The sequence below is a fragment of the Notamacropus eugenii genome, chromosome 5 (assembly GCF_028372415.1).
Source record: "Notamacropus eugenii isolate mMacEug1 chromosome 5, mMacEug1.pri_v2, whole genome shotgun sequence".
Classification (NCBI taxonomy): Eukaryota; Metazoa; Chordata; class Mammalia; order Diprotodontia; family Macropodidae; genus Notamacropus; species Notamacropus eugenii.
The window spans coordinates 83,678,769-83,692,349 of NC_092876.1; the positions used below are offsets into that span (position 1 = coordinate 83,678,769).

Here is a 13,581-nt window from a genome sequence, read left to right on the forward strand (position 1 = left end):
ACCTTCTTGATATTCTTTTGCTCAAAAAACTCCCAACTGCCTCTGTTTAACGTTTAAAGTCATTCACAGGAGGCAGAGTATTTTTTTGTTTTGTTTTTGAAGCGGGGAAGGCAAGGTAATTGGGGTTAAATGACTTGCCCAAGGTCACACAGCTAGTAAGTGTCAAGTGTCTGAGACCAGATTTGAACTGAGGTCCTCATGACTCCAGGGCCAATGCTGTATTAACTGCACCACGTAGCTGCCCCCAGAGAACTCACTATTTGACAGAAACTGCTGGGAAAACTGGAAAACAATTTGGCTGAAACTAACTAAAGACTAACATCTCACACTGTATACGATATAGGCAAAATGGGTACATGAGTTAGCCATAAAGGGTGATATCATAAGCAAATCAGAGGAGCTTAGAAATTTTTACTCAAAAGATCTATGGATAAGAAAAGAATTATGATCAAACAAGAGACAGACAGGGGGATCATGGGAAATAAAATGGACAATTTTGATACATTAAATTAAAAAGCTTTTGAATCAACAAAACCAATGCAACTAATGTTAGAAGGAAAACAGTAAGCTGGGAAAAAATTTTACAGCAAGTTTTTCTTCTAAAGGCCTCATTTCTCAAATACATAAGGAACAGAGACAAATTTCTAAAAATAAGAATCATTACCCAATTGATAAATGGTCAAAGGATATGAATAGGCAGTTGCCAGAAGAAGAAATTAAACCTCTGCATAGTCAAATGAAAAAAATGCTCTAAATCGCTATTGATTAGAGAAATGTAAATTAAAACAACCCTTGAGGTACCACCTCATACCTATCAGATTGGATAATATGACAGAAAAGGAAAATGACAAATGCAAAAGGAGCTGTGAACTGCTCTAACTATTCTGGAAAACAATTGGGAACTATGCCTGAAGGGCTTTCAATAAAACTATGCATAACCTTTGACCCAAGAATTTATAGTACTTCTTTTTATAGTGGCAAAGAATTGGAAACTTAGGGGATGTTCATCAATTGAAGAATGGTTGAATAATTTGTGGTATGTGATTGTGATAAGAAATGATGATCAGGATAGTTTCAGAAAAACCTGGCCTTATACGAATTGATACAAAATGAAATGAGTAGGACCAGAAGAATACCATACATAGTAATAGCTAAATTATAAGGATGATCAGCTATGAAAAGACTTAGCTACTCTGATCTCTGATGAAGACAATTTCAAAGAACCCAAGATAAATAACGCTATTCATCACTAGAGCAAAAACTAATTAAGTATGAATGCAGATTGAAGTATAATTTTTCACTTTATTTTTCTTGCCTTTTTTTTTTTTGCAACACAGCAAATATGGAACTATGCTTTGGATGTTTCCACATATATAACTGATATCATAGTACTTTCTCAATGGATAGAGAGAGAGAATTCAGAACTCAAAAAAAAAAAAGGGGGCAGTGCTCGCTAAAATAAATAAGGGCATTCACATTTAGGTTCTAGCCTACATTTCTAGGCTTAAGACCCACTGTTGTCCTTCACACATCCTTGGCCCAGTCAAACTGGCCTTCTTGCTGTTCATTTGAAGCAACATGCCACTTCCCATTTTAATGCCTTTGCAAAGACTATCCCTCATGCTTGGAATGCACTCTATCTTCCTTTCTACTTGGTAGAATTCCTTGTTTCCTTTGGAAACAAGTCTAATGGACTGTTCCTCCCTGTGATTAGTGTCCTTCCACTCAGAAATAATTTTGTATAAATTGTGTTCTTGTTGCATGCTCTCAATAAAATGCAAGCTCTTTGAAAGCATGGACTGTTTCATTTTTGTTGCAATATTCCCATTACCAGGCACAGTAGAAGCTTAATAAATGTTAGCTTATTGGTTACTAGGGCTAAAACGGAGATTGGATTCTAGTGCTCCTAAAGGCAAAGGAAAAGCTATATAGAAGCAAATGGGGAAGTTGGGTGAAGGAAGAGTGCAAAGTGTGAAAAACTTGATTGGACTTGCACTGAGGAATAAGAGACTTCCTGTGACTTTTTTCAGTTTTTAAAGGAATAAATAAAGCCTAATCAATCTAGTGTCCAATAGGACATCTACTTGTTGCTTTGTGTGGATGGACAAATCTTTTTCTGACTAGTTGTATCACCAAAGGATAGTGAAGTTAATATATGCTTAGACAACTGTGGAACGAATTCTGAGGCGGTAGGATTAGTTTGAGAATTTTTTTTATCATCTTCCTGTCCCCTCTATATTACCTGATTCAACCAAAGTCATTCAAAATATGGAATGTTATTAAAAGAGTGAAGTTCACGAGAAAATTGCTCCATCAGGAAAATACTATGCAAGACTTTCAATCTTGTAATATTAAAGATATATTAAAAAAAACAAACAACTAACCAATCTGCTAATTTCTTCTTGTCTATCAGGAGCAGATCTTGCAGTTGCCTTTATCATGGTGGATGTTTGATTGTCAGTCAGCTTCTTAATGCACCGTTGTCCTGCCACAATATTACAGACCTACAAAATGGGAAAAGATTATGTTCTAGATATCACTTGAGTTCTTCTTAAAAAAAAAAAAAAACAAACCCAAACAAAAACAAACCATTCCTTACATAATCTGGTGTGATGAATCTATTTTCACAAACCTCTATTGAAGTATCTACAGGGTACAGTGGATAAGAGTGCTGTATCTGGAGTCAGGAAGACTTGAGTTCAAATCTGGCCTCAGATACTTACTAGCTGGATGACTCAGGCAAGTCACTTAACCTCCATTTGCCTCAGTTTCCTTGTCTGTGAAATGGGGATAACAACAGCCTCTAAACTCTCAGGATTTTTGTGAGGATCAAGTGAGATATTTGTTAAATGCTTAGCAAAGTGGCTAGCATTTAAATGTTTATTCCTTCCTTCTTCAAGAATTTGAAAATACCAGATATTTTTTTCCACTTTTAAACAGGGGCACAGTTTGTGCAATATAATTTATACCTTTGCTTATTTATTATAAGAGTAAGGAAAACTGTAAAAAAAATTTGAACATACTAGGGATACTTGATGGATCACAAAGTTAGCCTATTTATTAAATGTTCTAACAGTTCCCAAGGTGAGCTAGCTGGCACAATGGATGGAGAGGCAGGCCTGGAATCAGGAAGACCCTTCTTCTGGAGTTCAAATCTGGCCTCAAACACTTACTAACTGTGTGATCGTAGGCAAGTCACTTAGCCTTCTTTGCCTCAGTTTTCTCATCATCTATCAAATGAGCTGGAGAGTGAAATGGCAAACCACTCCAATATCTCTGCCAAGAAAATCCCAATGGGCTCATAAAGAGTGGAACATGACTGAAAAATGACAGAACAAAAAACCAAACAGTTCTCCAAGTTATGAATTATAAGCCATGACAAGCAGCTTTAATTACTTCCAGAGGCAGGTAAGTATGCTTCTGCTCCTGTCCCACTTGAAGACAAGGAAGGTGAGGATACTTCAGCTGGAGGTTGTACTTTTCTCTGAAATACTGTGCTACTGTCCTTTCTACAGTTTGGCCATTTTCTAACTGCAAAGGAAAGCTGAAAAACAGAGAAAGACTTTTAGAAATATCATGGAAAGTAACATCATCAATTATCATCCTATTATGAATAAGAAGAGCTCCCAAAACTTAATGCTAGGACACTTCCTACACATTGTCTATCCACTTACAAATACCAGCTTCTCTTACGTTTGATGACTGGCAGGTCTCCTTGTTACATTACAAACACGGTATTTCCGCCTCATTGTTCCACAATGAGTCACTTCAACCTTCAGACCTGTACCCAATAACAAAAAACTGGGGTTACAAGCTGTTGCATGGAAAATACATTTCCAATTGAATATATAAAACAACAGAAGAGCCTGTCTACTACCACAAAAGCTAAAGAATAACTTCTGAATAGCTAAACAAAAAATGTTTAGAGGACTAATTGGCAGTGAAATGCTATTAATTAACAAGTTCATAATTCTCATCATATTCAATGCAGTCCCCTCCAAAGGCTCTCTACTTAAACAATAAAACTACTAAATTCATGAGACAAAGGCTACTATAAACAACCTCTGTATATAAGTGGAGCTGTTTTCTAAAGAGCTATTTTATTCCTGGCTATTGGGGACAAGAGATAATCTAAATGTTTCCTAGACATCGTAAAAGATTTTGCTTCAATACTTTTTTGGTGATATAATTCTTAAAGACATGTTAGAAAACTATTAACTAAGTTAATAGACAGAAAATTTTACTGGCAAGTCCCTGAGGTGACCCTTACAAAAATTTAAATTAATAAAAACTCAGACTATTTTTCTGTAAAATAATAAAAGCTAAGCAAATAAAATATGATAAGAAACATTACAAAAATGTATACTAAAGGTCTGATAATGAACAGCAAAATGTTAAGTGAGGAAAATATTTCAAATGATAAACTGCAAAAAGAACTGTTTAGTTGCCTGAATCACTGGACAGTCATTTTCATTAATAAAATTCTGCAAACATTCTAAATAAGTTTCAAACTCTTTAAATTAATCAATAGTCCCTAGATCATTATTGATATTAACAGAAATAGAAGAAAAAATTCAACTGGAAGCAAATTAATGCCATGGAAAATGAAAGTTTGTGCTTCCACTTCATACATGGCACACTATACCAATGTGCTTGTCACTGGGGATCTTTCTGGGAATAGACTGAAAATGAAGTATATTTTCCTTTAAAGTGTATAGCATGGAAGACTGAAATTTTGAGTTTGCTTGACTTTCTGATGTTGGTATATAAACACAAGTTTTTACTATCTTTTTAAAATTATCTTTCTGACATCAGGAAGGGAAGAAAAAACTCAATCTGTCAATGAGAAGTACTTAAATGTCATCATTTGGGAAACATTCTATTAGCCAGTCACCAACCCCCACTTTCCCAAACATTAACATAAGACAACAGAAACTAAGTATTCAGATCATTGTATAAAGGATATAAAAAGCTGAGTTTTAAAAATGTGGTTAAAATGTTTTAGTGCCCATGCCCCTCCCCACCACCTCCACCCAATCAAATGTTTGGTTGGCTTTAATCAAATATTTAACCTATAAACTTGGCTTTACCTTCACTATAACATCAACTTTATAATGATTTCTAGTGATTTTTCAGTCATTTCTTTGGGCCCCTGAGCAGTTGAAGTTAAGCTCGATTCCATGCTCTTCGGGCAGCAGTTGAATCCTTGTTCTGTACATCTTGTAATTTCTGTGATAGAGTGGTGATATGAGTTGATTGCATAGTTACCGCAAAGTAATGTATGTGATTTTATGAGATTGAGGTGGTAACTAAGCAGCAACTCCATTGGAAACTATGGCATTTAGATGGTATCGTATTAATGATTCTGCACTATCTCCTGGAAAATGCAAACTGTGCTGTTAATGCTAGTCACATAAAGACAATGGCATAGTAGCAAGATAAAATAAAGATTTCTTGTAGCACTGGAGCAGCATTTCTTAAGATAAAACTAAGATGCTCATTTTCAAAGCAGGAGAAATTTCTCTTCTAATTTTCCCTTTCTTGGTGACAAGCACAGTAGTAATGTCTGTTGGGGAAGGAGATATCACTTCTCAGTACTATTTGATATTCTAAAACATTTACAGTGGACAGCTTGAATGGTCTACTCCAGCCCATTGAACCAAAACTCACATTAACCAAGAACAGTTTTCAAGAACACGATGTATTTGTTCTTGGGCATGGGCATTTTGTAAATTTATTATCAGTTACACTAAATGGAAGCTGTGCCACTCAGGTATAAGAAAATTAATTTTGTTCAGCATCACTGTTCCAAGTAACTGTATATAGGCTTTTGCCACTGAGCTAAAACTTAAGATTTCCATGAATCAATGGCCAACTATGTGACCAACTTTAACTACCCTTAGTCCAGTAAGTAGGGTTGATCAACTCCACATTTCAAATGTTTTTAAATGAACAGAAAGTAGAGAGCTACTTTTGAGGTAATGTTTGACAGTCTACATTATATTATGTCGCAGAAACTTAAGAAAGTCACTGTATTGAACACTGTCACAGATTAAGTACTCCAGCTTTGAAAATTAAACACACCTAGGAGATGACCTTCTGGCTTTTTAAGGGCATGGCAAAAGCTGGATCCCACCAACACCCCAACTTCTCCAGCTGGGGTAGGTCTGGTATCCAGTCAAAACACTAGGTGGTACAAACTTTATTTTGCATAATAATGGCTCACGCTACTTTTTTTAAGCACAGAAATTTTCACTATTTGCTATTTCATTTACTGCAGATGAAGCAAAATAAAGCCCTACCCAACTAACATGCTGTAGATATGATCTCACATGACAGTTTGGGGAATATTTTTACTGGTGATGTGTGATACATGAAAAACTACTTGGATTATGAAACAAAATTTCAAAGAAAGCTATAATCATCACTCCATTTCTGTCATTACACAGAAGCTATTCCAGACATCCTTGTCTACTCACCCTTTATCTCTTTGGTGAATTTTACCCGATGAGAATCAGTCAGAGGTCTTGGTTGTTCATCAATGTTATGAATGTCAAGGACTTCACACATGAACTGAATTACAGGTTGTGCTTTGTAGAAGGCAGTGGCAGAAACTACAAGGAGAAAAAAATTTAAGGAATCTTCTATCATCTTCACCCTTTCACAGAATTCAAATGCTACTTAAAAGAAATATCAAGATCTAGAGTTCATTAAAAGCACATATTACAAAAGTTGCTAAGATATTAATTTTAGGTTTATTTTTAAAGTCCTATTCATGAAGCATGATCCTAACCTGAGTTTTGGTAGATAACCACCTAACACACTAAAGAATGAATCTTCTTTAAGCAATTCTTTTCAGTCTAAAATCACTTTAGTGACAGTAGTTTCATACAGCATTACTTAGTCCAGTTTCATTGTATAGATAAGGAAACTGAGACTCAAAAAGGTTAAATGACTTGTGCATGGTCACATGAGAAGCAAGTGGTAAAATTGGAATTCTAACAGACATTTTCTGGCTCTTCACTTGGTGCTCTTTCCATGATACTACACTAATTTTAAAAGTGATTGGGCAAACTGATATTAGTGTCACTGAATGAATTATTAATATTACTGATAATAAAATCTAGAAGAAGATTTTTTCTAACAAATCTATGACAAGATTTTTTTGGTTATCACTTTTTTTTCCTCCTCAGAGAAAAGAAAAAAAATCTAGTCAACTAAATAGGCTATTTATTGTTATTATGCCTGCCTTTTGTCATCATCAAGCTCAAAGACTCATATGAATGAGGAAAATACATAAAAACATTCAGAGAAAAGACAAGAAATATGGTGAATTTTAATTTTTCTGTCAACACAATCAAGACATGCCATGAGTGAGATCTGTGGAATTCTCCTAGTCCTGTTAGTTATATTATTTAGGTTTTCTTATTCAAAGTTTCTCTTGGCTTGTCTCTAAGCTAGGTAGGTCATTTGTTCTTCCATAGAAGGGCAGGCATATTAGAAATAAAATCAATTTTTTTTAAGAAGAAACTTGTAGAGGTCAAGGAAGAATTAAAAATTAAACTTTAATTAAAATCAATGAATAAAATGAAGCTTCCAAGAAGCAAAATTCACATCTTTTAAGGGCTCTACCTTTCTTTGACTTATTGGCTGGGAAAATCAATTGGTTATACCCTGCTAAATTATAAGCACTATGGAGTTAAGGAGGATGTCCCTTTCCTCTCACCTAGCAGTGCCTTGTCAATAACAGACATTTATTGAATAATTGTCAAAGAGATGCTTTTCTTGCTATGTCAATAGTCTATATCAGAAAAACCAAATAAATCTATATAAGATACATGCAATAAATAAGTATGATTCAAAGTGGTTTTTTTAGCAGTCTTTTCCAATACCATTGATGTATTTTATTCAGAATTTACAGAAATTTCATGTGCACACACACGTGTGTAAGAAAAAGATGAACAGAATTACTTTTGTACTTTCAAGCTATTCCTCACTTTTTGCCGCAATGTATTTCTGAAAACCACAGAACGAAGGAGGTAATCGTAATGTTGATGAGGCAATCCCATAAGAATAATACTGTAATTGGGGTTTCATTCCTGATCAAAGAATAAAGCTATGTTATAAAAGCAAAGGTACAACTAAACACCCTAACATTTATTAAATGCTTTATATACATTATTTCATTTGATCCTTACTACCACCCTGAGAGGTAGGCTGCATAACTATCACTGTCTCATTTATAAGATGAGGAAAATAAGGCTTGAAAAAGGAGAAGTAACTAATTAATTGTGCCCTTGTTCTAGTAAGTGGCAGAATCAGGACACAGGTCTTTTGACTCATAGCCCAGTGCTCTTTCTGCTGTAACCTTTTTTGGAGGGATCCATGCTACCTCATACCATACAATATTGGATCCACTGGAGTAGCATTCTCCAAAGTTTCTACCACTATGTTCTGCAATCAACCAATAAGAATTTATTAAATGTCCAAGAAACTGTGCTAGGAACTGTAAAAGGTAGGCATTTTTTAGGTGTATGATTATGGGGAGGTTATTTAAGTTTAAGGAACTTCAGTTTTCAGCTGGTAAATCAGGGATATGACCTATACAACTTGTGGACAGGGCTGTCATGAGAATAAAGTGAGACCAAAAATGTATGGTATGTGATCTGTAACTATAAAGCACCACGTAAGTCATCACATTTAGCAACAAGGGCTTATTCCATCTAACTATTTTGGGATAAGGTATATTCTTTCACCACAAGTCTTTAGAAATTAAAAGGCAACACCTATTTTGCTGAGACGGCAGGCAAAATAGGATCTTTTGCTGTTTTTGTTTTAGTATAATCAAGTGCCTCTGATCGAATCTTGCCTTTATCAATCCAGTCTTCACTAGGAGTGAAGTACAGAAAAAAGAGTTTCTTTAACAAGGAACAGTATATGTATTTGTATTGTTAATTATTTTAATGTGATTAAAGATCTTCCCCACCCATTAATGGGCCTGTCCATTAAGGGGAGTTTGATTAGGGAAGATTTGTGGGGAGGCCCAAGCCTTTTGTTAATGAGGCACTGGTTCTCAAGGGTTGTGATGCCCTCTGGCTCTAAAAAAGGTATAAATACTGTGAAGTTGATGGTTTACTTTGGAGCTTACTGGAAGCATTTGTTTGGCCAGAAGAGGACTCTGGGAAGCTGCTAAGGAGCCCCCTGGCTTGGAAAACTCAGATGTCTGTGCTTCTCTGTCTGGTAACTATGGTCAGACAGTTGGACCTGTCTGTTGATGGTCAGGCAAAGGAAGACATGTCTGTTGATCTTTGATTTCTCTCTATTTTCTTTGAAGTTCAGGGTGCTGAATCCCCTAAACTAGGTGAATGATATTTGTACTTGGTTAAAGGAATGATACATGTGCTTGATTAAAGTGATTGTTAACTCCTCAAAAGTTGCTTTTCCTTTTATCAATGCAGATCTAAGAACTGGTGGTAGCAGGCCCCTCTGTGTATGGTGGGGTGTTTATTGATACATTTGTCAAATGGTATTTTGATACCAGGCATCTTAGAAGAAGAGAAGCAGTTGATTAAAGGCAATAAAAACTCTCTCACTTGGGTTAATATGTGAAGCCTGTATGAAACTTTAGAATGAAGATTTCATGCCACTATAACCAATATTGAGCAGCATCTTACATAAAAAACACTAAAATTATTTTTGTTTTTCTAGACAGCATAGTATGAGAACTTGGGGATAACTACTCATATTTTGAGTGCCACAAAGGGATTTGTATTAAAGCCTGGCTTTGTAGATTTTGTATCTAGGAATAGTTCTCTTTCTTCCAGTTCTTTCCCTACCTAAGATTAGTAGGGCAGCCAGATGGTGCCATGGATAAAGTCCCAGGTCTAGAGTCAGAAAGACCCAAATTCAAATCCTGCCTCAGATATTCATTAGATGAATGACCCTAAGTAACTCACTTAACCTGTTTGCCTCAGTTTCCTCATCTGTAAAATGGGAATAATAATAGCCCTACCTCCCAAGATTGTTGTGAGGATCAAATGAGATAAGAATTGTAAAGCACTTAGCACAGTGCCTGGCACATAGTAAACAATATATAAACTTTAGCTATAAGCGTTATTTTATAGGGAATGTGATATAGTAAATAGTAGAGCAGTGGAATTTATACCCAGTATACAAAAAGAGCTTAAAGCCAGAGAAAAAAACCAAAATCAAACAAAGCCACTGTTACTATTTTTTTTTCCATTTGAACAAAATATTCAGTAGGATCAATCTTCTAGTAAAAAATTTTCCCACACAAAACCTCAGTCATCTCTAACTTACTTCAATATTCACAATTAGTCACCATATTTTATCAATTCTTTCTTAGAAACCCTTTCTATCCCCCATTTCAAATGCTACCATCCTAGGCTTGGCCTTCTTCATATGCCATGGCCTAACTATTCATCTAGCTCTAATCCAGCATGGATATGTTGCCCAAATAACCTTCCTAAAAGACACTTTCATCACATCACCTGTATAGGTTCTTCCTACCATCTGAAATACATGCAATTTTGCCTGTTGAAATCTTCCTTTTCCTTCAAGGCTAACCTCAAATGCTAATTCCTCCACAAATTCTTCCGATTCCTTCAGGATGAATAAGATGGCTCTTTTGCTCCTATCATATTCTACAAGTATTATCCTTATTGGGGATGGCGGAGGGTGTGCATGTGCATGCACATATTTTATATATTTATAAATATTAATACAGCACACTATATAGATACACATAAATACACACATATGCATGCACAAATGTGTGATTCAGTCAATTAGACTAAGTTTCTTGGAAGGATCTGGGTCAGTTTTCTTCCCAATACTGAGCACAGCATGCCCATTTATAAATGTTTGTTGAATCAGATCATTCCACTGCTCAAAAACCTTCAATGATTTCCTATTGTTTAGAAGAGCAACACTGAAATTTCTTAGCCTTAACTAGTGGTATTAACTTTTGTCAATTCTCCTTACAATTTGATTCCAAGTTACCTTACTAACCAAGCCACTCTCCCTTACCAAAATGGTCTGCTAATTTTCAAATACGTTATACACACCGAATTTATGATTTAAAACTACTTACGTGACTTTTTTTTACTTTAATAAGCTCTATTTGCAAACAATGCTATAAATCCCAAATCTATCCACCTATTCCAAATTTATCTGCAAACCTCATTTATTTGGATGAGAATCAAAAACATGCAACCTAAGTAACCAAAATAGATTCTATCCAATTAACATTTGTTAAATACCTATACATATGTAAAGCCCTGGTTTTGGCAATCGGGACAGGAAGATGAAAACAAACATAGGCCCTTTCCCTTGAGGAACTAACAACCCAAAAGGAAATGAAAAGACAGAACACATAAATAAGTCTGTTACGAGATGGAAGGTAATAAGGACAAAAAGTTGCAGGCAGAGTCGTATAAGAATTTAAGAAACAAGAAATGATTTTCAGCAGAAATGAGCAAGGTTTTCATAAACTTGGAATTGAAGGAGTATGAAGAAGGTATGTGGTATGCTCAAAGGCTAAAATATAGCCTCAGTCAAAACAATATTTGCAAGAGACTATTATGAACTCTAAAGCACCAATTCAGCATATGTATGACCTGGAAAGACTGCAATGAGTTTAGTTCATTTTTAAAGTATTTCCATCTAAAACAGACTAAAGTTAAAAAACAAAACCCAAACTATTTTGGACTTAAAAGGGTGAAACCACAGGCTATCCAGAATAATTCATTTGCTACTAATTCTTGTTGTTTGTCCTTTGTTCTCAAAGAGGACCATGAGAGCAGGAAGGTGATGCCATGACTTACAAGTGAATTGGTTTCAAGTGAGGGAGGGCTGTACCATCAGCCTCACTTTCTCCTCCAGAGCCATCTGGGCCTACTGGCAAGATAAATCAGGAGACTGGAGATGGTCCCCTTTGTGACTAATAAGAAATAGCCCAAAATTTTACTTTAATAGTAATTACTAAGTAAATCAAAAGGTCTTATACAAGAAGTCACTAAAGTATTTTACACATAAAAATAAGTTAAATATGCTACTGTGGCAAGACTAGAGTCAAGTAAAGACTGGAAAGTAGGCTGGTTTTTCAGTTACTTCTTAGATCTCAAAAAGTGATAGGAAAGTAGATTGAAAACACAAGCAATGATCCAATCACTATTCTAAATAAAAATCACCACCACATTCCCGAGATTTCCATGAAAGAGGGGGGACTGAGCAGTCAGAGTTCAAAAGAGGGAAACAAGGTATTTAGTACCTAATATCACACACACATTCTCAGCACTAGGCGTAATAAGAGAACAGACACCAATTAATTTATTTCACATTCAAAGGCTGGGGTTTGCCAGTTTACAAAACATTAACTGTCTTGTGTTTTTAAGAGTCAATATTCTAAAATATTACAATATTACATACACATGACTGCTGTGGGAAAACTGCAAGTAAGAACAAGGAGATCCAAGTGAGTCATAATTCTTAACTCTTATGGTGGCTTATAAATTTCTGTATTTCATAAGACTTTAAATTGGACTTGCAGGAATTAGAATAACTAGGTTTGCTTTCCTTAAGGAAAAAAAAGCTAATCAATGGTTACTTGGAGTTGCTGGCCAGCTGGCAATTGCCTACCAGCAAATGATAACTGAACTGTATGTTCTAGCCCTGCCTCTGGATTTGTTAACTTCCAGTCAAATGGACCAATGTGGGAGGAAGTTCTTTCCAGGAGGAATTCTCCAATAACTGGAAAGAGGACTAGACTGGCAAGATACTAGTGCTGGTTCAGTCACAAACTGGCAGTAAGATCTCAGGCAAACAAATGTATGAAGCAATCATCTTCCTTGATCTGGATGAGATGGTCTCTAACAATCCTTCCAGCTCTAAAATTATATGATAAATTCCAATGCTACCTCCATTACCAACAAGCTAATTTCCTGCTGATAAAATACAATAATTCTCTATCAAGACAGACATAAAATCTTCAACATGTTACAATTTGACTTTTGATGAGCTTATGCAACAGGTTAAAATGAACTAATATTTCCATCACTACTTTTGCATCACTTCCAACATCACCAAGTTATGTCTAAATTAACTTTAAGGTACATCAAAATCTGTTGTTTAATTTGACAAATATTATAAAATAGCTAACTAATATTTTTAAAGTTTTAAGGCTTGAAATGGTAAAAATATTCAAAAACCTAATATAACAAAACATTCTTCAATCATGCATCAGTCTCACCAACGTCAAATGATGTAAGCTGTAGCCAATGCCTAGCAAAGTCAATTACTAAATGAATAGCTTACGCCCACAGTAGCAAACCAAGGTTTTGGTTTCCTTGGTAACCAAATTTATGAACTAGATGAGAGCAGATATTTGCTAGTGTAGTGAGATAAATGATCAAATGAAAATAGATTTATTTCCACTCTAGTTTTTACAATTTCAAACTGAATTAAAAGAAAATATTCAGCAACATTATAATTGTTGCTTAATTTAAATGAAAATCTTGACTGCATATCACACCAACTCATATTAAACTTGCAGGCCAGTAA

At 35.2% G+C, this 13,581-nt stretch overlaps 1 protein-coding gene across 2 annotated transcripts in view; it reads right to left on the reverse strand.

Annotated features, from left to right (window-relative positions):
* Positions 1-13,581, reverse strand: part of AGO3 (argonaute RISC catalytic component 3) — an 84,362-nt gene that overhangs the window by 24,112 nt on the left and 46,669 nt on the right. For both annotated transcript variants that reach the window (XM_072610053.1, XM_072610052.1), the window contains exons 6-9: positions 6,480-6,614; positions 3,694-3,781; positions 3,397-3,544; positions 2,385-2,504 (exon numbers count right to left, since the gene is read on the reverse strand). In XM_072610053.1, coding sequence (XP_072466154.1) covers positions 2,385-2,504; positions 3,397-3,544; positions 3,694-3,781; positions 6,480-6,614 — 491 coding nt within the window. The remainder of the gene's footprint in view (positions 1-2,384; positions 2,505-3,396; positions 3,545-3,693; positions 3,782-6,479; positions 6,615-13,581) is intronic.